Below are 23,479 nucleotides of genomic sequence, written 5' to 3'. Positions count from 1 at the left end.
TTAGTGGAAATGTTTTTTTTTTCTGGTGATGTTGAAGATGGTCATGGTGGCCGAGTAATGCATTGAGATGGCCTTTATATATTGGCTGATTCCTGACAAAAGCGCACGTGCATGGGGACCAATGTATGCTTGATATATGATTAGAGATATTTATTCATATACTTATTCTTAGCATTAATAATATAGATAAACTTTACACAATTTAATTTCTATAAACATACTCAAAAAAAAAAAACCCAAAAAATGACAACTGTCCCTATTGAATTTAATTTTGATTATTAAATTACTTTGATGCCCTATTGAGTGTTTTGTGTTTTTGCTATGAGGTTTTGGGGTTGAGTTTGTTTTAAGAAATCAATGGCAGTTTTGTAATTTAAAATCAGATAAAAGTCTTTTTATTATGTTGTAAATGAGTTTTAGGTGTGTTTCTAAAATCCATTTCATATAGAGTTTTTTTTTATTTTTATAATTTGGACTCGTATATTTGGTATAATAGTGAATCTCCCACATAATTACTTGCATTACCTAAGTTCAGGAGTTCAATCAAAGTATATATACAACCATATCACGGATCTAAAGATACTTGTATTTTGTGGTAATTAGCCTCTATTTTATACCCTACATGAGTCCTAATTTTATTTTAAAATGTCCGGGATAATTTTAAACAAATCATACTTTTTTTATTTTATAAATCCACGTGGCATTAATATTCTTCCACTTGAGGAAAAAAAAAATATATGTGTCAATTTAACATGTATCTTAACCATCATATCGATGATGAGTGCATAACGATGAAAATGACGTAAACCGTGGCATAATAAAATTAAATCAACCCGATAATTTATGTGCAAAGTTAATTATATGTATACAATTACTTTTTATTGAGGAATATTCTCAAATAAATATTTGAGGAACTCTTTAAAGGTCTCCTACGAATTTTTTTAAACGATCCAAACCGTCTATTTTGTCAAGTCAATAAGCAAATACCTCTGTGGCTGACAAATTCAGGGAATATGTTCCAATTTTTCTTTTTCCCTAGCTAGGCTATATATGGTGAATAAGCAAATACCTTTGTGGCTGACATTGAAACCTCGAAAGTGTCCAAGGGGAGGGGTAGGCCTAACTTAGCCCACCTACAAAAAATATGAGCCATGTGTGTATATAAAAGCCAAGGATATAATAAAAGAGGAGTTTGGGTTCAATATTAATTTTGTTGTTGAAATTATACAGGGAAAATATTTTGGCGTGAGAAAATAAAAAGAATTAAACTCTCAGAAGAAAGTAGGTAGGCAAAACTTTAAAGGAGTATGATGAAATTAAATTCTCCATTAATGTTCGTTAGGTATATTAATGAATTGGTCTACTAAATGCCCATAATTAGCTCCACGCAGGAGCCATTAAACCACATCAGTTTGACAATTTGTAGTTGAATGCTGTTTTCAAACATTTATACGACACAACCATATTTTTAGACATCACTATCTCTTATTTATAATTGCACACCACCAAACCCAAAAAGATTGTTGTACAGATGAAGAAAAGCCCCTATATTCATGTGAGTTAATGCCAGAGGACGGCCAAAATGTTGAATCACTTCAAGGGTTCAAAATGCATGGATACAAGTCACAATCTGAGATTAATGAGTTCTCCTTAATTAGCCTGGTCCTCCTTGCAACATTTCATACGTGATATAGATACATATACACGTAGAGGAACGGTCAAACGCTATCTAGGTACTGAATTAATACGATACTAATCAGTCGTATGGCTCGCTCCAAAATGTCATCTCATGATAAGTATTAGTATAGGTTAGGTAGCACTAATCAAGGGCTACCTAGATACATATACGGATGTTGTGTAGGGTGTGGATAATGTATATGTTTATGTTATACAGTATATGATACACAACACGATATATATATATATATATATATATATATATATGACTACAGGACAGTCAGGAAGAGGGTGAGTATTTAATATGGCATGAATGCTACCATGAGCATTTATAGACCTAACCTGAATATGTGTACCTCTTACCCCTTAGTTAATCAGGAGCAGAGTTTCCTCCAGCTTTACTTCTAGATTATGATGTTCTGCATCAAATTAAGAAGGGACGCCATAGTAGGTGAGAAACTAATGGTTATCTGCTTCCAAACACAACACAACAAAACAAACAAATAATTAATTAATTAAAAATATGTTGGCTAAATTGATTGACAAAACATGTATGGATTGTGGCGGAAAACCTTGACTTCAAATTTAGTGCTGTGTCTACTTGAGATGGCCGGCAACAGACAGTGATGATGTCAAACTTTGAACCACTTCCCCCAAGAAAAAAAAACTCAACTAGATTTTATATAGAAAAAAAAAGAGGGCAAAATCAGCAGGCCTTTTAAAATAGGATTAATGGATGGGGAAAAAAAAAGATATTGCAAAAAAAATTTGGTAAGGGTAGGTGGAAGTGTATGGTATTTTCTTTTCTTCTGGTAGTGGCAACTGTAAAGCAACTCAGTTGGATTTTAATTCTTCAGAAATTGAAGTGCATTTACTACAGCTGATTATGACATTAGAATAGCACTGATTTTCTAATCTAGGTGCTTCAGGATAAAGTTCTAGATTGGTAGGTTGATGCTTCAATTGGAAAGCATTTCTTAATAAATTAATGGCATATGAATGCAGAGCAAAGGAAAAAAAAATACAATTGAAGTTTTTATCTTTCAGAAATTTGCAATCACTCTGTTAAATTATCTCTCTGTGTGTGTATATATATATACTGAGATGAGCTTCAACATACTGCAGAAAGAAAATGATTAATAATATTGGCAGAAGTAATAAAAAAAAAAAGTTGCTGAATCAATTCTACCAATGCTAGGATCAATAAAAGTTTCTGCAGAACCTCTGCCATGTTTATAAGACATACAAGTTCCTTAGTATACCCCAGTGGTCCATTTGGCATGCATATGATGCTGCCAATAACTTGCCACAGAAGCAACAACTTTAATTCAGAAACTGAATTTCATAATAGCTCTTTACAATCCTTTTTTATTTTTTTTATTTTTTTAAAGGGTTCTCTATTTACAAAATTCAAGTAGGATTAGCCAAGTTGGCTAGAGCGGATGTGCTGTGCTCCCCACTCTACACCCGTCATAAATTGATACATCCATTTATGCCACAAATTGAAAGAGCACAATGAATGGTATTTGCTACACGAGGCCAGGGAACAAAATTTCCATAACACAGAAGCAGATCAGAATGTGGAAGAAGAATGAACAAGGCATAAACCAATAAAAGTCTTATAAATTATGCTAGAAAAAAGCAAACAACCTTTTGAATGTACATATTACTCTTCTATAAGAACTAACAGATCTACTCTTCGAGAAAAAGACTACTTGTAGAATATCATATACAAAAATCATATGAAGAAGAACCATAAGCAATGTTCTTCCTCTCAAGTTGATCTGTTGAGATCAAGCCGAGGTTTCTTCATCATTGGCAATGGGACAACAGAATTGCACCTAGGACATTTCGGGTTATTTCTCATTATCAGTACATAAGATAAGCAACCAGGACACCCTGCTGCAAATGGTGATGCAAATAGTTTTTCCTCACTCTCTTCCTCCTGAGTTTCTTTGATGGATGACGACGACGATGAGTACGATGGTGATGATGACAACGAAGACTTCCACATCGACGAAGATCGCCTCTTGATCGGTTCTTTCTCTGCCCTTTCGAGGGCTGATTTTACTTTATCCAAAGTGCATAGGCTCTGGTAATTGCGTGAGGGTGGTGATGAGGGAAGTAATTTTAATTCCAGGCTGGTGCTTGTGTCATCAAAGAGACTTAATGGGATTTTTGAGGAGGATGATGGAGGGAAATTTAAATCTTGCATCTTTGGAACTGTTGGATTGGTTTGGTTCTTCTGATCTGAGATTGAAAGTGAATTTGGAGCACTGCACCTTTGAAGATACACTTTCCCAGACTGCAGCAATCAATATACAATATGTTAATTACATAAATAAAATAAATAAACGAATTGCTCACAATTAATTTACTCATGACATAAATGATAGTTTTAAAGAATCTACAATGGGATTAGAACTTGCAGAGCATTGAAGAACATCACCAAAATAATTGACAGAATACACAAATATATCCTTTTGCTATTAATTACAGTTTTTTTTTATAAATATTATATTTTTCAAGCAATAGCAATAAACTATTAGAAAAAGATTGTTCATCTTGAGGATATTCATAAACATCAAAAGGCTCTGTTCGACTGCAGGGGAAACTCAATTCAGGAATGAAAAGAAGAAAAAAAATACTGTTATATTGAATTCCAAAAGCTATAATGGACCGCAGGAAAAAAAGAAAACATTGATAACGGAAAAACAATATTATGATAAATTGAAAATCTTATGAGAATTAAAGAAATGGACTGCAGAAAGCTACAAGATTTCCTATACTCCATTACTATCTGTTTCTCAGCAACCAAACACACAGCTAAAGATAACAGAAAATTCCAAAACAAGGAATTAGATTGAGAAAATACAAATAAAATACAGCCAATTGCAGTCAAACCATGAATGAAACAGAACATGTCATGAAATCAGAATTCAAAGCATCCAAATCAAAAACAAGAACACAACCCTACAGCAACACGAAAATCAAGTTCCCAAGACTACTCTCCCAAGAAATGTCAAATCTTTCCCAGGAAAATTATGACAGCAAACTGTTCCATTACTTCCCAGGAAACAAACAGACCCATATGAGAAAAATAGACCAACCTTCAAGTCCAAGCGCTTTTCCCAGCCATTAGGGACCTGCAAGTCGAGGTCCAGTTCCTGGGACTCGTTAGCTAGCTTGGAAGAAGACCCACCACCAAGCAAGTCTCGTGTAATCAAAGCCGTTGATTTCTCCCCACTAGAATCACTCCCCAAACTCAGATGTTGATCGTCGCTGTACCCATTTAGAACCCGAAACAGAGAGCTCACGTCAGCAGCCATTACTGGGACTTCACACACCTTATTTTCTGAGAGAGAGAGAGAGACCGAGGGGTTCTTGGGATTATATAGAGCTGAACTATATATGGTAGTAAATATAGCCCGTTATGTAATATTTGCAATTAAATTAAAATAATAATAATATTATTATTATTTATTGATTGCCTTCGAAAGTTTCTAGTATTAAAATTAGTTTGAATTTGAATTAAGCTAATAATAAAGCTTATTAAATTTGATTAATTGATTCATTTAATGTTTGTGTTATTAATTGATGGGGTTGTGGGAGGGGGTGGGAGGACAATTCAAGGAAAGGAGGCACCTAAAGTTATGGTGGCATTAAATGCTTTTGGAAAACTAATAGCCTCTCCGTAATTCAATGTTTTTTATTTTTTTACAATAACTTTTAAAATTATTTCTTTATACGTGGATATTATAAATAAATAATATATTTTTAATTTGGAGATTTCTTATAGGTTTCTGATTTCCTTCTAATAAGCTCTTAAATGAAGTGGAAATGGCTTGTTTAAGAGTGCTTCTGAAAAGGCTAAAAGCTTTTTCTGACAATCAAAACGCTGGCGTTTGGCAAAAAGTTTATAAGTGATTTTAGGTCATAGATAGAGCTTGTCTGCAGAAAGCACGTCGATTTGTTATGAAATTTTCAACAACTTATGATAAAAACGCTTTTGTTAAAAGCGCTTATGAGTAGAAGTGTTTCCTAAAAAGCAGTTCCAAATGAGCCCGCAAATTGTTTAGAAAGTGCTTTTGACATTTTCAAGATGAGAGAACAAGATTTTGACACGTTTGCAAATATAATGATATTGCTGTGTTTGGAAATTAATCTTTTAAATTCAAGAACAGGATTGATATAGAACTCTCGCTCAATAGGGGTAATCTAGGTCCCAGATATCCAATAGAATTAATTAATATTTATAAAATATTTAAACTCTAATAATATATTTAGCTGAAAAGAAAATACCACGTGACATGATAGAGGCTTCAAGTGTGCCACAAAATGCAAACTTTTAAGCCTAGTTTTGGCTTGATAGAGATAGATAGAGTAGTTGAATGATATATATATGAAGAAATAACCATGTAGTTTTTGTTTTGTTTTTTGTTTTTTTTTTTATAGAAAAAAAGGTAGATTTCATTTCAATAGAAAGTGAAAACATTGTGCATGTTTCGCGTGGCCTCGTTAAAACATTCTCAGAAAAAACCACATGAAAAAAACTCCAGAGTGAAAAAAAAGTACCACAAGAGTACATATCTAAAGCTTTAGGAACTCTGGTGGATCTGTAACCCATTCCTCCACTCTGTGGAAGTACATAGCGTAGCGAGCCAAATGAGTTGCCACCTCATTAGCAGTCATCTCCGTGTGACTCAATTAAGGTACTCTCCTGTCTAGGAGATAGTGTTTTACAATCCTCAACTAAGCATCCGAGGTGAGACATATCAGCTTGGCCTAGTTCATGTATAGTTGAATATTTTTTATTTATTTTTAAATACAACTGATACTCTAAATTATAAAGGGGAATGAGGTTTTTCACACACGCACTATAAGTGTGCCATTGAAGTTCGAATGTGAAATCACTGGTGTACAAGTCAATATCATTTTATATTGAGCTATACCCGTTAGCTATAGTGAACTTTTTGAATTGGTCCTGTTTCTATATATATATATATATATATATATATATATATTAGAAAAAAAAAGTATTTTTTAAAGAGTAGAAAATATAACATAGATTGATACGAAAAAGGTTGTTATGTGCTTCATTTATTAGTATTAATATGGAATTAACGACTCTTAATAGGTGTCGTATAAGCATTAATCTCATATTTTATGAACATATTAAATGAACATTGAATTGGTTACAGAGAGGATTGCATGCATGTAGCAGCTAGCATCAATTCGAAAGGTTCATTTCATAGTGTATTGATTTAATTAATTAATTTATATTCCATAGTATTTAGCATTGGGTTTGTATTTATATTATGAGGATATTATTACTATATACTTTTTAGGCAGATAAATAAAGTCGCACAAGTATTAAAGATGAACCCTTTATTGAAAAAGGCCATAATCATTTATTAAATTTAATTAGAAAGATTCAAGATGGAAGCTTGAAGGTGCATGTATGCAGAGTGAAGAGAGTCTAACTAGGGTCGTCACACATGCAAACAAATCTCAACCGTTTATTAATGAGCGAGTGACGCGAATGAAATTCACATACATGAATAGCTGAGATTAAAAGGGGAACTGTAATCTCATTTCTTATAGTCCCAACTGCTGATTTCCTTGTGGCCATACATACGGTATCTTCGAACCACGAAGCTTCTGAGTTTTTGGGCTTGATGGTGTTGTGTTGATCATGACCTGTAATTAAGTTGTGGATGGATATTAGTTGGTTGATAAGTTCTAGGCTTGTAATTAAGTGTGATTAGCTACAGGTTGATTGTTTCATTAAATGCTCACTTATTTAATGAGTTAGGGGAGAATTCAAAGAATAGAGGGCATGCAAGTTATGATGGCATTAAATGCAAAGAAATACTGGTAGATATATATTGGCCTGTTTAATTGGAGAAACACTTATGTGCAACGGGGATATCACTATTTTGTTATTTCTGACCAATCACGCTATGTCATGCGTGATAACTTTTTCACTTGATAGAATATGATTGGTCGGAAATAGCAAAACAGTGTTATCCCTGTTTCATATACGTTTTTTCTACGTCAACTAGGCATAACTTCTTTTTTGTCCCTTTTTACTTGAGAAGTTGAATAATATTATGTTAAATATCATGTGTTGGCCATAAATCCTTTGTTGAAATGTAATAGTATAAAATTCATTTTTTAATATATAATTTAATCCTTTATAAAAAATACTAGAAAATATTAAACTAATTTCAGTGTATTTATTTATGCTTGTTACTTCATAAATATCTAATGCTTAGCTAGGTGCATGCAGAGTTCGTTATGTACCAAGCTTGTTTTTAATTATATATATAATTATATTTTAAATAGATGATAGGCTTGAAATAAATTTAGAGTACCATTTGTTTTAATTTGATAACCTAACATTATAATAAAGAAATTGTCAAACTTTGTACGGACATGATAATAACGAAAGAGGCCATGTAGTAATGAGCCTTGCGTGCAGGAAGATAAGAGGTACACAATTGAATTGAATACTTTTGAGTTTTTGCATTTGAAGAAAATATTTATAGCCTAAAAGTATAAGAAAAAAAGAAGAAGGCATTTATCTTTGTCGATGCATTTAGGCTAAGGAAGGTACCTTATTTAATATGCATTTCAATGCTACAATTAATATTGCAAAAGACCAGTTGGATGACGGATTCATGACGTTTAGAGCACCTCCACTCCAAAAGGTAATGGCAAGATTTGTTATTATTTACATGAATAGTGGCAACCCTTGCCTTTTTGTTTCCACCTCAAAAGGCAAAGGCAATTACTATTCAAATGAGATATGATGAGATAAATTTGTATAAAGTTTTTGATGTGGAAAGTAAATAAATAAATAATTTTGGAATTTTTGGTTTTTTTTTGCCTTTTGTTTTGGGATGCTAATGTCATCATGACTTCAAGATTGTGTTATTTTGCCCAGGCAAAGAACTCAGTGAATTTGCCCGTGGGCTTGGGCTCGTTGGACCTAACCCTTGGGTGGGCTAAACTTGTTGCCCTGGAGCTGCAACTTGGCCCGGGCTCCCTCCTACCTGGGCAAGTCATAAACGGTGGAGGTGCTCTTAGTCAGGATATTCTGCCTCTAGTTGTTTTGCCATGAAATTATGTGTTGAGGCCCAATGAACTCCATTTTTAAAATATAAATAAAATACATGCCAAGAGGGTGCCATGTGTTGAGGCCCAAAAAATCTTAAGAGGAGCCCAAGTGTATTTCAAGCCAAATGCAATATCTTATTATAAAGGAGGCTCGTTTAGGGTATATAGAAACTCTTCAAACATGGCTATAAGGTGCTTACACAAGCTTTGATACTTGTGTCATGCCGTAAAAATATAACTATACACATGGGGAGGTCACAACGAGCCCACAAGAATGCACCGGTTCCATAAACCCGAGCTTATTACTTGAACAAGTATGACCTAACATGGCTTTAAGCCATTGCAATCCAACGAACCTTGAGCACAAACACAATCATGCGAGTAATAGGCAAAGCCTAGCAATCCCTCTATTTAGTGACAAACTACTAGACAAGTTTAAGTGGGCCTAAGCCACATAAATGATTGGGGCTTGTTGAGCATGTTGTGATGTGGATGGGTATAAGGGTCCAAAATGCCCATTAAGAGTTCAAAAGGTGGATGTTTTGGGCTGCTTGGAGGCACCAAAACCCAAGCCCATTTTCTTGAGCCCCACTACCGAGGTAAGTAGAGAGAGATTCCAACACATTTTTGTTAATCACTTCTCCATATAATCACATTAAGTGGTTTTAAAGAGAAGCAAGAAGAACGTTGGAGTTGCTTCTCATCATAAGTGATTATAGCCCTTCTAGGAACCCAGTGGAAAAAGGCATTAACTTGCAAGCCAGTGGTCTTATGTTCAAATCCTCATAATGTTGATAATGTATGTGTGAGAAATCTCATCTCCTTATCATAGATTATCGATTACATTAAAAAAAAAAAATTTGATAATTGGGTAATAATTTAGGGGCACCGGTGGAGAAAGTCGATTATATATATAAAATATAGAGGAATGCTAGCAACCTTCTCTCTAACCTTCTCCTTTGGACCTTCTCCATTTTTTACTTGACATGTGTCATTCTCCTTACACTTAAAACAATGTCATTAATATATTATACAAACTAACTTTTGCTTTCCAAGTTTATAATTATTAAATGTATTCAATTTATCCAAACAAATTTCTTACCATTTTAATTTTTTTTTAACGTCAATTATTTTTTTTAAATAACAATTTTTGCTTTTTAAAAAGAGGAAATCCCTTTTAAAAAAATAAAAAAATAAAATTGACGTTAAAAAAAAATGGACATTTTCTCTTTTTTTTTTAAAGTAGACATTTTCTTAAATAAAAAAATTGTCATTAAAAAATAATAATAGGGCAAGAAAGTTGTGAATTTTTTTTGGATAAATTGAATACAATTAATAAAGGTAAATTTGGAAAGCAAAAGTTAGTTTGGATAATATATTAATGACATTGTTTTAAGTATAAGGAGAATGACACATATCAAGCTAAAAATAGGGAAGGTTTAGTTTAAAGAGGTAGGGAGAGAAGAGTGTTTGTTTTTCTATAAATACCTAGGATTGGGTTTATTTATAAATTTGTATAAAATATATTAGTAGAATAGAAACCAAAAACAGCACGCTGGTCATCCACAGCACGCTGTTTTAGATACGCCAAAACTCTCTCTCAGACAGAAACCAAAAAAAATGCAGATTTTCGTGAAAACCCTAACTGGAAAGACCATCACTCTTGAGGTTGAGAGCAGTGACACCATCGACAATGTCAAAGCCAAGATCCAGGTACTGTTTCTCTCTTCCTCTTTCTCTTTCTCATTCCTTGTTGTAGATTTTCATCTTATTTATTTGTTTTTGTTGGAGGAAAATCTATAATTTGTGGAAAGATTTGTGCAAAATATAATTATGGTTAAAGTTTATAGAAAGATTGAGTTGCTGTATTAGGATTTTGTAATTCGCTTTAATATTAGAATTATTAGTCTTAGTTGTTATGAGAGCATATACATCATAGACCATTCAATGGTCTTATAACAAAAGGAAGGCTTATTTAGTAACAGGGAAAGATATAAAAGAAATTATATTTTGTAGAAGATGCTTTGTATTAGAGAAACTTGAGATATGGCAATTCATGTGGCTGACAAAATTTGACTAGGACAAAAATAAGGATGATTGATTGTGATCTTGCTGATGAAGATATGTTTAGTATTTAAATGTTTTTGGTTGGAGAGAAAAAAAGACTGAAAATTTGATTTTGAATATAGTGATTTAGGTTCTTCTTTGATAGGGATCAGTGCCAAGTGCTTATCTTTTGGTCTTGTGACAAGACACATTGAATTTTCTTGGTGTATGATGATAATGTGTTAATTTATAGACTAGAGGAGTAAATGCTACATTAGAGTTGTGGAGATAAGTTATACAATCAAAACGTTTTAAGACAAGTAGATCTAGGATTCAATATATGGAAGAAAAATGAAGAACCACAAGCAGGGAGGCGGTGAAAATTGATGGTTAGGAGACTACGAAAAGGTGAAGAGTTTTTCTATCCAGGCTCAATTGTTCATAGAGAGGGATTGATTGGAACTGACATGGCTCCTATAACCAAAGCATGATGTGTGAAATGGAGGAGTGTGTCGAGCATATTATGTGATCATCATATACCTGTAGAATTGAAAGGTAGGTTTTGTAGGAAAACTATCAGACTAACCATGCTATGTGGGATAAAATATTGAGCAGTTAAAAAATAATATGTTCATATAATGAGTGTGGAAGATAGGATGGATGTATGAGAAGGCAAGGATAGGAGTCAAAATGTTAAACTAGCACTAGCTGGAAAAGGGAGAGAGAGTTGTGTATGGTGATTTGGATATGTTCAGTTACCACCAACAGATGCACCGATTAATGCTAGTGGAAGAGGAAGACGTAACATGGGTAGAGTAGAGGCGATTAAAGAAAATATACGATAGCATGCGACTTACATGAAAAGGCCTTAGGATAAGATGGAATGGAGGACCATGGTTCATGTAGCCGACCCAAATAGTTGGAACAAGGTTCCGTTGTATTTGACATTGAAGGTTGTAATTTGCGTTTGATACACATTCAATCTTTGGTTCACTGAATTCCAATTGTGATTGTCTAAGATATTTATCGTTTAAAATTGAGTTTTATTTTTATTTTTATTTTTATTTTTAACAAGTGAAATAGAAAAGATTTAGTGCGATTAAGAGTGACTTATAGATGCAGGGTTTCTGTTTTGATATTTTCTTTTTACTATAGGTTCATATGGTGTTAGCAACTTGACCTTATATTCAGAATGGAGAAGGAATTAGTTTGTGTTGTGGGCATTATTATTTTAGGGTTCCTGTTGATACCGAAATTTCAAAATCAAATTTTTGCTATGTATGTATAGCTAGCCTATTCTGTCAGTGGTTTAGGGAAAGTAAGAGATACCCTATTTGAAGTGGCAGACTGGCAATCAATGGCCTTGCTTCCATCCAATTGCTTGAGGAGTTCTTATTGTTTAGTTTAGGGGTTAGGGGTCTAATGTCTTTGGTATCTGAATGTCCATTGTGTATATAAAGGAAAAAACATCATGACTAGAACAGGCAAATAGCATTTATAGGAGAAAATATATTAATCATCGAGAAAGATTAGTAGAAATTTTTTTGGTGAGTTATGATTTGATTAAGATGATCGTTTGCTCCTTAACATGTAGTTTTTTTGAGCGATTTTTCTTACATTCCCTTTATTTTTATTCATCCAGGGGAGTTCTTTTTGTTGTTTGGGATTGCATGATAACACATATATGTTTGTGTTCAGGATAAGGAAGGCATCCCTCCTGACCAACAAAGATTGATTTTTGCTGGTAAGCAATTGGAAGATGGTCGAACTCTTGCAGATTATAACATCCAAAAGGAGTCAACGCTTCACTTGGTTTTGAGGCTGAGGGGAGGAACTATGATTAAGGTGAAGACTCTTACTGGGAAAGAAATTGAGATTGACATTGAACCAAATGATACCATTGACCGGATCAAGGAAAGGGTTGAGGAGAAAGAGGGAATCCCCCCTGTGCAACAAAGGTATGCTTCTTTATATTCAATGTAACAACAATAACATATGATAAATTAACTAAACAATTGAGAACTCAAAAGTAATTTCTGGTTTACAAACCAGCCATTCTACGCCTGTTGTCCAAGTTCAAGTGATTGTTGTCTGTCGTCATTTCATTTACGTGTGGCAAAGATCTTGTTGGCTTCACAACTGTTTTTGTAGGCTTATTTATGCTGGGAAGCAGCTTGGAGATGACAAAACAGCTAAGGACTACAACATTGAAGGTGGCTCTGTCCTTCATCTGGTGCTTGCTCTAAGGGGTGGCAATCTTTAAGTATATTAATCAGTTTCAAGCTCAGAGCGACCTTTTGAGCATAGGCCCAATGGGCGATGGTTTCAAATCCGGGGAGGGCCTAAAAATATTTTATTTGTATTTGTGGAAAATATTAGAAAAGCCCAAAAAGATATGTTTGTGAGTGTAAAGAGGCCCAAAAAGTTAAAAGGTCAAATATAATCAAGCTCAGATTCATCTGTTCTGACTTCAATCGTCCAGCTCTGTGGTTTCTTTCTTCTATTGATGTCTTCAAAGTTTAAACTTTTTATACTCAAAGATTGTCACCATGTTGAACTCTGGCGCATTACCTCGAATGTGTTTTTGATATATTTATCTAATGATAAGAATCAAAGAATATAAGCCAATGGATATATTGAACCGAGAGTTATGTTTAGTAAATCACCAAGTTTTTATTACAATGGAGGGATCGAATCGAACCCGACGATCCATTAAAATCAAATTAACAAGTTAGCGTTGAGTGGTCTCTCTAAACCCCAGCCTCCCTTCTATCTCTCAAACCTCTTTTGCGTGTTTCGGGGTGGGGGAAGGAGGTCACTCCTCTCCTCTCCTCTATCTTTCTTTCTCTTTTCTTTATCTCCCCACTTATTTTCCCTTTCCCCATCTACTGAATTTGGGATTTTAATTGTGGGGAGGTTACTTGTGTCTAGATATGCTTGAATTTGTGATTTTGTTGGTTGATGTTTTAGTTGTAAAGTGACTGGCTGCAATCTCGGTGGTGTTCTCTGTCTCCAAGACAACGACGACGTTTGTGGTGGTGGTGACAATAACGGCGCTAGTGGCTTTGTTGGTTTTTGGTTGTTTGTTTGCAATTTTCTTATCTTGTAATAATTGCACTAACTCCTTTTGAGTTGGGTGTTTGATTGTTTTTTCTAGTCTCTACTTGTATTTTGTACTTGTGAGAGTTAAAAGTTGTTAGTTGTATTGGTTAGATTTGGATGTTGTGTTCATGTCTTGTTCATGTCTTGTTTGTTCAAGCATGCGGCTTTTATCCCGAAATTTCTTTGGTATTTTGTGGCCTGTATTTGAATTAACCCTATGTGGTGACTATGCTTTTATATTTGAATTTCCCCTTTATGGGCATTTGTATTTGCCTTTGTGGATGATGGTCTTTGGTAGGGACGGACCAGCATTTCAAAATGAGGGGGGCTAGATTTACCTTACTGGACTGTTAGATTTTAGGCTCGACAAAACCCTTAAGGGAGGCATATGGGATTGATCATAAATATATATAAATTTAATTATGAGAACATATCATTTTTATTTTATTTGTTTAAAAGGCCTATTTTACACCAACAATGCTAGCAACTTTTCATTATATATGCTTAAACATTAACACTAATTATAAGAAAAGAGAAAAAACCAACCTGGGCTATAGCCCAGGTTGTACATGGCATAAGTCCGTCCCTAGACTTTGGGACTAATTTATGAATACAATTTTTGCTTTTCTCTCCAAAAAAAAAAAAAAAAAAAAAAGTCAATTGAGGTATATTTCAGTTGGTTGATCTCTTCCACATCCATCCATATAAGGAAAGGTTCGAAACCCACAGACACCCAATAAATATTTATGTTAAACCCTCCTCCCCAAATTACTTATACTAAAAAACAAATTTTTTGAAAGAATATAAAATGTCTCACAAAATAATATTTCATTGAAATGAAAAAGGAAAAAAAAAATGGTCATTGGTTCTGTTCTAACTAACTCCTCCAACGGTTGGAAAGAAAATTATTTGAATCTCCATGATTTTGGAAACCCATTGCAATGAAAGAAAATACTTTGAATCTTGTGTTTTCCAAGTCACTCATTTTCATTTACTATCTATGTAAATTATATACATATGCATTACATACGGTTGGTTCCACAACTAATGTCCAAAAAAGACAATGCATTGTTATGCAAATTACCATATAAAACGATGTACCCTATATACTCATATTGTTTTCTTTTTTGGTATATGCCCACATTAATCTTACCATATTCCATTTAATTATGTCCAAATTCATTGGCAAACTGAAATCCAAAAGGTATTTTCTACAACATAATTTTATATTCATCTCCAGTTTTCTTGTCTTTTATAGTTCTTGAATAATAATGCTCTCGATTTAATTAGGAATGAAGACGAAGGATGACAATTATAGTACTTAAAACTGTTGATTAAAAAAAAAAAAAAATTAAGGAAGAGTGATGTAAATTTTAAATATATGTTTATGGGTTTGATAAATATATACAGAGCGTTATCTACAACATGGTACTAATATATATTCTTTAATTTTTTTTTAATTAAATGAAAGCCTTCTCCATCTTTTTGGCAATTTATAGTGGCCTCAAATTAATTAGGATTTTAGTGAGCCATTATTATTTTTCTACGGTCAATGACCAATGACCAATCAAATTGTGTATGAAAAATTCAAAGTGATAGTATATATTGTTTAATGGGCTAAATGTACGTATCACTGAATGAGCTATGATGACTCGACGAATAAGGTATTTTCTGGGGTTTATACTAAATACGAGTTCGTTTTGTAACTGAACCATGAAATGAAAGCCTTGTCTTGTAACAAAAATATTCAGAGTACTTGATTTTTGTGTGTGAAAGTATACGGTTTATTTGTCTATAAATTTCAAACTTTTCCGCGACGATTTACAATGAAAAATCAGGAATTACATTAGGCCATGCACCATGCTGCCCCCTTTGAACAATGATGAACATATATACAATTGTCTGACTTCTCTTAAACGTATGTCACACTTAAGTTTAATTAATCCACTTTTGAATGGATAATGTATATTATAATGAATTTATTTTGAGTGACGATGTACCAATGTCAACAATACATCCCACCCAACTCAAGAATGTTTTAGTCACTTCATTTGAAAAATAAACGGCATGCTATATTAAGTCTCCCATTCTGAACTAAAATGACCAAAGTGAGTGTGACATAGATTATTTTTGTAAAAGACAAATAGGGTTTTGACATTTGTCAAATTCCGAACTCTTTTCGGACACAAACTCTTATAACAAATTTCAGCCCTCAAATTTCAAGCTCACTTAAAAAACTCACATAGATTTATTAAGGGCATGCCACATGGCGCTTACTCTTTTCCCACATAAGCTACACGTCATGCAAATTATAATATTATTCTCTCTCTCTCCTCTCCCTCCTCCCTCTCTCCCTCTCTCTCCCTCTGACTACTTGTCCATGTCATAGTCATAAAAAGTCTTAGTGGTTAGTAGATTCTACTAACCAAACAGAAAGATGTCAATATTAGGTACCAAATGGTAAAAGCCATATAATGTTAGTTTCCCTAACAAGAGACTTAAAGAGTTAATATTCAATGTTATTTTAGGGTCTTTTTCAAATGGTTAGACTTTCTTAGACCGCTCAATGTAGATTGCATGGGGCAGGGTTTTGGCATAAGAAATTATATTAAAATATCACCTGTCAATTTATTTAAATACTATATTCAAAGGCACTAAACTTGGGCGGGTGACCTAATCATATATATATGCCAAGGTTTTGTCACCATGGCGTTTCATGATCATATGCACACAGTGCTTGACTCCACTTGCTGTATTGTATATGATAAAATTTGGTAGATTAATCAAACAAGGGAGTAGGTCATTTGATTGACACAGGAAAGTACATAGTTTTGTGACTTGATGGGACTTGGTCAAATTTTTTGCTATTTTTAATTGATAATTTCAGTTACGGAAGAAATGTGATCAGTAAATGTGTTACAAATAATTTTATTTGTGCTCGACACATGGTTAGACTTTCTTACAAATTAATTATGTATGGTGCTTATTTACGTATAACCAACACATGTTTGATAATATGGAATTGGCATTTGAATTGTTTATGTTTCTGACTTTTCTTGCGTTTACTAGCATGCGTATTGAAATCATTTCAATTCATGACTTCCCATGCATTCGCAGATCCCATACCCATTTATTCTCTCACTTATTCATGACTTTTCCTACTTATAACTTCATTCATTCCAAACAAGTAAACATATAACATGTCACGATACGTTTCATTTTTCAACTGCTTTTAACGTGATCATTTTAATTTTCTAGCACCGATGTGCTTCAAAAGCTTGAACCTCTCTTGATATTGTAAGATAATGTACTTAAGTCGTCCTTTTAAATTGATAAAATGATGGTGATGACTTTAATTTTCAAGTTACGGGTAAAATTTGGTGAGTTATATTGCGTAAAGTTGTAAGACTTTCATACAAAGTTCTTTGCTTCATTACACGACTTGATTTAAAAACGAGCATAGCACTGTAGCATATGCAATAAAACGAACTAGTCAAACATGAAAGCAAATTGGGCAGGTCTTATACCTACACTTGGAAAAGCTGATTGGTGCCAAAATTTCCCTTCCAGATGTTGTCTGAATCCAAACTTAATTCAAATCGATGGCTGACTTGCGTGTGATGACTGTTAAGTTCGAGATGACATCTGGCATAGTGGAATCTAGGTCTTGAGTTCACATCTTAATTGACAAGAGGCCTTCATGCCCTCTTAAATTAAAAAAACTTACCTATACAAGAGATACCACTGTGGCGCTATTTTAAACTAATAATTTATTATTATGCATTTTATTTTTCCAACATGACAATATAATTTTCCGACATGATACGTGATAGGTTTAGAATATGACCACGATGACATCCCTATTACATGTAGTTTTTCTCCCTCTCAAACAGATGAAATGAGAAAGAACCATCAACCATGCATGCATGTGTTTTGCTTCTAATAAAGGAACATTTTTTTTTCTAAAATCTCATGATTTTTTGAATAAAATGGAGAGCCTACATTGCTCATCAAATCAAATGCTACACATACAAAAAATAGAAAGAAAGAAGAAGACAAAAACATGATATATATATATATATATATATATTGAGCAGAGAATCCATCCAGCCGATGTGGAGCAAAGAAGAAAACAGTTTGTGATATTCTCATGCAAAATGTTAAATATCTAAAATCTTTTGGGTGTCACATCATTTGCTCTACAAAGACATGGTATAATATTGGGTGTATTTTGTCCAAAGGAAAAAAAAACTTATGCTATTTATTTTGGAAATTATTAACTTGCCATGTGTACCATTGGCCCAGTAGGATATGCTATTTATTTTTTATTACTCGAAATGGAAAAATATCCTACAGTCTAGAATCTGGATTATACCAAAAGGGCCACAATAATAAATTTCAATTTATTGAGGAAAAAAGGCAGCACAAGCCTAACATCAAAGAAAACTATTTACACTATCTTAACTGACCCTCAAACATATTATCTTCTTAATTATAAAGGTGAGAACACTCTCGTAGTGAATCTCACATCGATAGGTTTTACCTGTATTAGAGAGATGATTTTATTTTTATTAGTTTTATCTATATTAAAGAGATTATACGTTGTATACGGTAAAAGTTTCAACTCAAAATCAAAAAGCACCCAAAAGTCTTGGATATTTGATTATAATTGTGGAAAATGATGTTTTTTTGGCTGAAGTGGATTGCTATGTGTGAATACAGTAAATTAATTAACTATTATATAATCATTGTTTGAGATTACATTTTCATCAGTGTGAGATATTCTTAGAATTTTAGGCTTAAGCATTACCAAGATAGTAGCAGTACTACATAACAGATAGTGAGCAATAAATTAAAAAGGAATAAAATTATAGATATTTAGTAATCATCCTGGATCTCCTATTTATTATACAGCATAGAGTTCCCACTCTGAGTCTGAGGCATGAACCTTGTGGCCTTGCCCAATAAACATTCCTGAACACATCTATCACTATCACTCCCTCCCTATATATACGATGAAGAGAGTGATACATAAGTGAATTTCTCATATGTGCACAAGAAAGAAAAAACATCATAAGTGAGCTCAGAGTAGTGCGAGAGTCTAAGAGAAACATTTAGAGGGAGAGAAAGAGAAAGAGAGATGGGGAAGGGAAGAACACCATGTTGTGATAAGAACAAAGTGAAGAGGGGTCCTTGGAGCCCTGCTGAGGACTTGAGGCTTATAACTTTCATTCAGAAGAATGGCCATGATAACTGGAGGGCTCTCCCTAAGCAAGCAGGTAATAATAATCTTAATCAATTATTGTGTTTTTCTCTCTCTAATTTCTCTGATCTCTCTGATTTCTCTGATCTCTCTCTCTCTCTCTCTCTCTCTCTCTCTCTCTCACTGGTGATATGATGATGGTCATAGATATGCCATGGATAGGAAAATCACATGGTGTTCATAACAAGTTTTCAAATTCTTGATAAAGAATTCCCAGAAGAATTGAATATCGATTCATTCATTTCATATGTGGACCCCGTAATTTTGCAATCTCATTGAACGTCCCTTTCATAACAATGATCCCCAATTCCTTTTGTTAATCATCTGTTTACAACTTAAGATGGCATTCCCTTCAATTTTGTTTATCTTTTCCATATGCATTGCATTCTTGCTTATATTTTAGCTGGGGTTTCTTACTTTTGAATGATAACGATGGTATCAAGTTTAGTTTTAATGGTAGAGTACTCATCTTACGTCAGCTCAAAGTTTCAATTTTAGCACTCTCCTTTTCAAGCATTACATTTTCTAAACAATTCCCAAATTTTGAATTTAGAACAATGAGTTTGGCGTTACTTAATTTGCTTTTACTCCTATGGCATAAAATGACCGGATGCCACATTTTAGACATTGGGTTGACTTGGATTTTTCTAGTTGCCTAAAAAGCAGAAAACAAGGCAAGTTTGAAACGTTTTTAACGTGTTTTTCCTGTTTATTCCACCTTTAAATATAACTTTTATTACGGATATAACTTTTTGTTTTTGGTGGAAGGGGATACAAAATTAGTGATTACCATATTTAAACAACTAATCGTTGGTATTGCATATCTCCCTAACTTGTTATGACCATGCCAGCTTTGGAGAATTCTATTCGAATTTATCAAATTTTCATGTATTTCAATGTACCTAATTTTACGAAAATACTAATAAACAAACTTTCCCTTTGACCTAACTTATCTTCTTGAAAAATTATGAATTTCTTTCAAATTTTACTTACGATAAATTAGTTAGTAATACTAATACCCCATAAGGTATGTAACGGTGTTACGATGACGAGTGAAAAATTCTCCCGTACTTATGATAAATTGTGAGTGCATACTTAGTATGGTAAGCGTTGGTCCTAATGTTGAATTGTCATGATAGGGAGAGGTTTCCTAACTTATATAAAATTGTCACATATGGGTTTATGGTGTGGTTGGAAAATCTTACCAATTACCAAGAAATGTCAAGTTAGGAATTGAGAACAAGTGCCTGGCGATTTACAGTCACATCAGATTTCCTCAAAGTCTTTGCATGGCTACTAGATGAATGTCCCTTTCTCCTCTTTTTCTTTCCCACCAACATTAAATATATGTAGTTAATATTTGAATAATCATTAAAAACAATACTTTTTATGTTTTGAAGGTTTGCTGAGATGTGGGAAAAGTTGCCGTCTGAGATGGATTAATTACCTCAGGCCTGATCTCAAGCGAGGGAACTTCACTAGAGAGGAAGAGGACTCCATAATTAGGCTGCATGAAGCCTGGGGAAACAAGTAAGGTTCTAATAAATCTTAAAAAATGTAATTAGTAAGTTAGTTTAATCACCTACTTATACACGGGTTAATGCTATTTGTTACCAATATTGGAAGATATCCCAAGATCGAATTCTCTCACGTCGATTAAAAATATTTAATTTATATTGCGCAGGTGGTCCAAAATTGCCTCCCAGTTTCCAGGAAGAACAGATAATGAGATTAAGAATGTGTGGAACACTCATCTGAAGAAAAAATTGGGTTTCAAGAACTCTGAATTTTGTGGAGATGAATCAAAGGAGTTATCTTCTATAACCTCCTCTTCCTCATCATCTTCCTCTAGTGCTTCATTTTTGTCTGGTGGAAAACCAAGTGTTGCAGGAGAGCTTGAGCATCAATCAGCTGACCAAGAAACTAGCATGGCCAACAACAACCCTCATCATGATCCATGCATTTTGACAATTCCAGAGGAACTTGATCTGGATCCTCCAGTGGAATTAATAAATCAATTTAGGCCTGATCCCAAGGACTTGAAAGAGTTGACCAGCTCTTCTGTTTCCTCCATTGAATCAAATGGCTCAAGTTCCAGCCAACTTGATATTTCAAGGCCATCAGAAGAGCAAATGGATTTTCTGTTTGACTTTTCAGAACCTAATTATGATATTCCATTGGAGCCTGACTCTGACTTTTGGAACACGTTTGATGGGTTTGTGCCATTGCAGTCAAATGAAGTCCAATTAAATCAGGCTGAGGCTTGCAAGAGTTCAAACTATGGACAACATGAAAATGAGAAGTGGCTTAGTTACTTGGAAAGTGAGCTTGGACTGGATCAGCCAACTGCAGATTGTACTGGCCAGGAGTTTTTAGCACAGGTCACAACTGGACAATTACTCCCAGAGACCTTTCTGTGTGACAAAATGCCAAACCCTGCTGCGGAGTTCGACCAGAGCTTGGATTACTTTCAAATGTGGCCTTCTTTGCCACACAACAATTCCTCCATTTAATTTAGTCATGTTACTGATACTTAGTTGAGTCCTCCTAACTACAGATCAAAATTTCAAATAGGGTTTTGCTTATGTTTTGATGGGAATTTTTTAGATGATTTTCCTGATTTATCTTATAACACAGTGTAGGTTGAACAAACATATCATTTTTCGTGAATAATTATTCGCTTGGTTACTATAATATTTTCTAATTATATATGAGTAAGTGTCGTCATTATATCGTTACATATACGTGTTCTGAGAGAAAAAATTATAAATAAAAAATCCTCATTTTTTCATGGGATGATTGCCCAACATCTTCGAGTGGGTGGGTGATTGTCCCCACTTACAGCGATTTATTTTGACAATATAATAACTTCAAAGAACAATGTAAGCTTGACAAAGTAGCTGGGTAGCAAATTCGCATCCTCCTAGAATCAATCAAGGCAATCGACCTCTTTGATTTGAGCTTTATATGAAATTTCAGTAAAAGAAGACAGGCAACCAATAAAACCAATTGAACCTCAAGTTGACCGTGAAAAAGATGTGACATACCGAAAAAAACAAAAAAGGCTGAGAGGTATGTTAATTGTGCTAGGTAGCCTAGTCAATCATATCATTTGAAGGATATCTTACCAAACTAGTGAATGTGACCATTTTCAATTTAATGCATTGTTGTACTCGGAAAATGACGTATAATTCAGGTCATGTTAACATCTCCATTGACAGAGCATGCTAAACTCGCTAAAAAACACAAACAAAAGTGTCGGCTACATCCAAATAGTGTAATAAAGTTACATGATGTAATGTATACGAAATGATGAGTCATTTATGAATAGGCGTAATCCAACTGTCGATGCATTATGAATCTCGCATGCATGAATTGACATAAATCGTGAGATGCATTATGAATCTCGTATGCATGAATTGACATAAATCGTGAGACGCACCGTAACATATCTCGAAACTTGTTTTTAAGTGCACTTACACATGAATTATTTTCCTTTAACTGAATAGATATCACATATAATAAAATGTAACAAATTTTTTTTCCATTTTACTGGGGAGCAAAGTAATGTTCTCTAATTTTTACATAGATATGAATCGTATGACTAACCGTAGCATATTTCAAAACTTATTTTAAAATGCACTTATGTATTCCCAAAAAAAAAGCACTTATGTATTAATTAAATGGATATCACATTTAATAAAATATGTTACCAACTTGTTTCCATGTAATCTTTATGGCCATTTATCTCACACATGCATGAATTGGTTATGGCAATACCTACCTCATGTGTCATTTTACCTCATGGTTTGACTGCATTAAATAGCTTAGCTTGGTTCAACGAACAAGTACTTTCTTACATTGGGAAAAAAAATAGATTTTATTGCTAGAGATTTTCTCTATTTATCATGGAGAATAATATTGTTATTAAATGTGTAGTAAACATGCTGGTATTTGTATGTTTGGCCAAATCCGCGAATGGGAGTGAAGGTACATTTATGTACCGCATTGTGTACTATTTCTAATAGACGTAGATCCCATATGATATATAAAGCGATCTCCATAACATTTTCTAGATTTATTTTTAGCATTTCTTAGAGCCATCACTTGTCGCCAAAAAGAAATTGTCTTATATAATATAAACACCGTTGTGTAGGTTGAACAAACCCTTTTTGTAGTCAAGATATTGACATTAAATAGATATTTTTTCTTCTTCTTAATTTTCTAATTCTATTGTCCATTGAATTCAAGTTTGTAGATTCAACAAAA

The 23,479-nt window shown here is 33.7% G+C and overlaps 3 protein-coding genes across 3 annotated transcripts; 2 read left to right on the top strand and 1 right to left on the bottom strand.

Moving 5' to 3' along the window:
- Positions 1-3,280: 3,280 nt before the first annotated feature.
- LOC103325710 (filamentous hemagglutinin transporter) lies at positions 3,281-5,062 on the bottom strand. The gene is made up of 2 exons (XM_008227891.2): positions 4,788-5,062; positions 3,281-3,982 (listed from the first exon to the last, which is right to left on the bottom strand). The coding sequence occupies exons 1-2, from the start codon at positions 5,004-5,006 to the stop codon at positions 3,452-3,454; spliced, it is 750 nt and encodes a 249-aa protein (XP_008226113.2). The 5' UTR covers positions 5,007-5,062; the 3' UTR covers positions 3,281-3,451.
- Positions 5,063-10,330: 5,268 nt separating this feature from the next.
- On the top strand, positions 10,331-13,326 carry LOC103325711 (ubiquitin-NEDD8-like protein RUB2). The gene is made up of 3 exons (XM_008227892.3): positions 10,331-10,512; positions 12,544-12,803; positions 12,997-13,326. The coding sequence occupies exons 1-3, from the start codon at positions 10,420-10,422 to the stop codon at positions 13,106-13,108; spliced, it is 465 nt and encodes a 154-aa protein (XP_008226114.1). The 5' UTR covers positions 10,331-10,419; the 3' UTR covers positions 13,109-13,326.
- A 5,553-nt stretch (positions 13,327-18,879) lies between these two features.
- Positions 18,880-21,904, top strand: LOC103325777 (transcription factor MYB58). The gene is made up of 3 exons (XM_008227961.3): positions 18,880-19,226; positions 20,611-20,740; positions 20,895-21,904. Exons 1-3 carry the CDS (start codon positions 19,088-19,090, stop codon positions 21,721-21,723), a joined length of 1,098 nt encoding a protein of 365 aa, XP_008226183.2. The 5' UTR covers positions 18,880-19,087; the 3' UTR covers positions 21,724-21,904.
- The last annotated feature ends 1,575 nt before the right edge of the window (positions 21,905-23,479 follow it).

The sequence above is a fragment of the Prunus mume genome, linkage group LG3, assembly GCF_029339155.1.
Source record: "Prunus mume cultivar Tortuosa linkage group LG3, ASM2933915v1, whole genome shotgun sequence".
NCBI lineage: Eukaryota > Viridiplantae > Streptophyta > Magnoliopsida > Rosales > Rosaceae > Prunus > Prunus mume.
The sequence above is the reverse complement of the archived record's forward strand: the minus strand, read 5'-3'. Positions and strand labels throughout refer to the sequence as shown.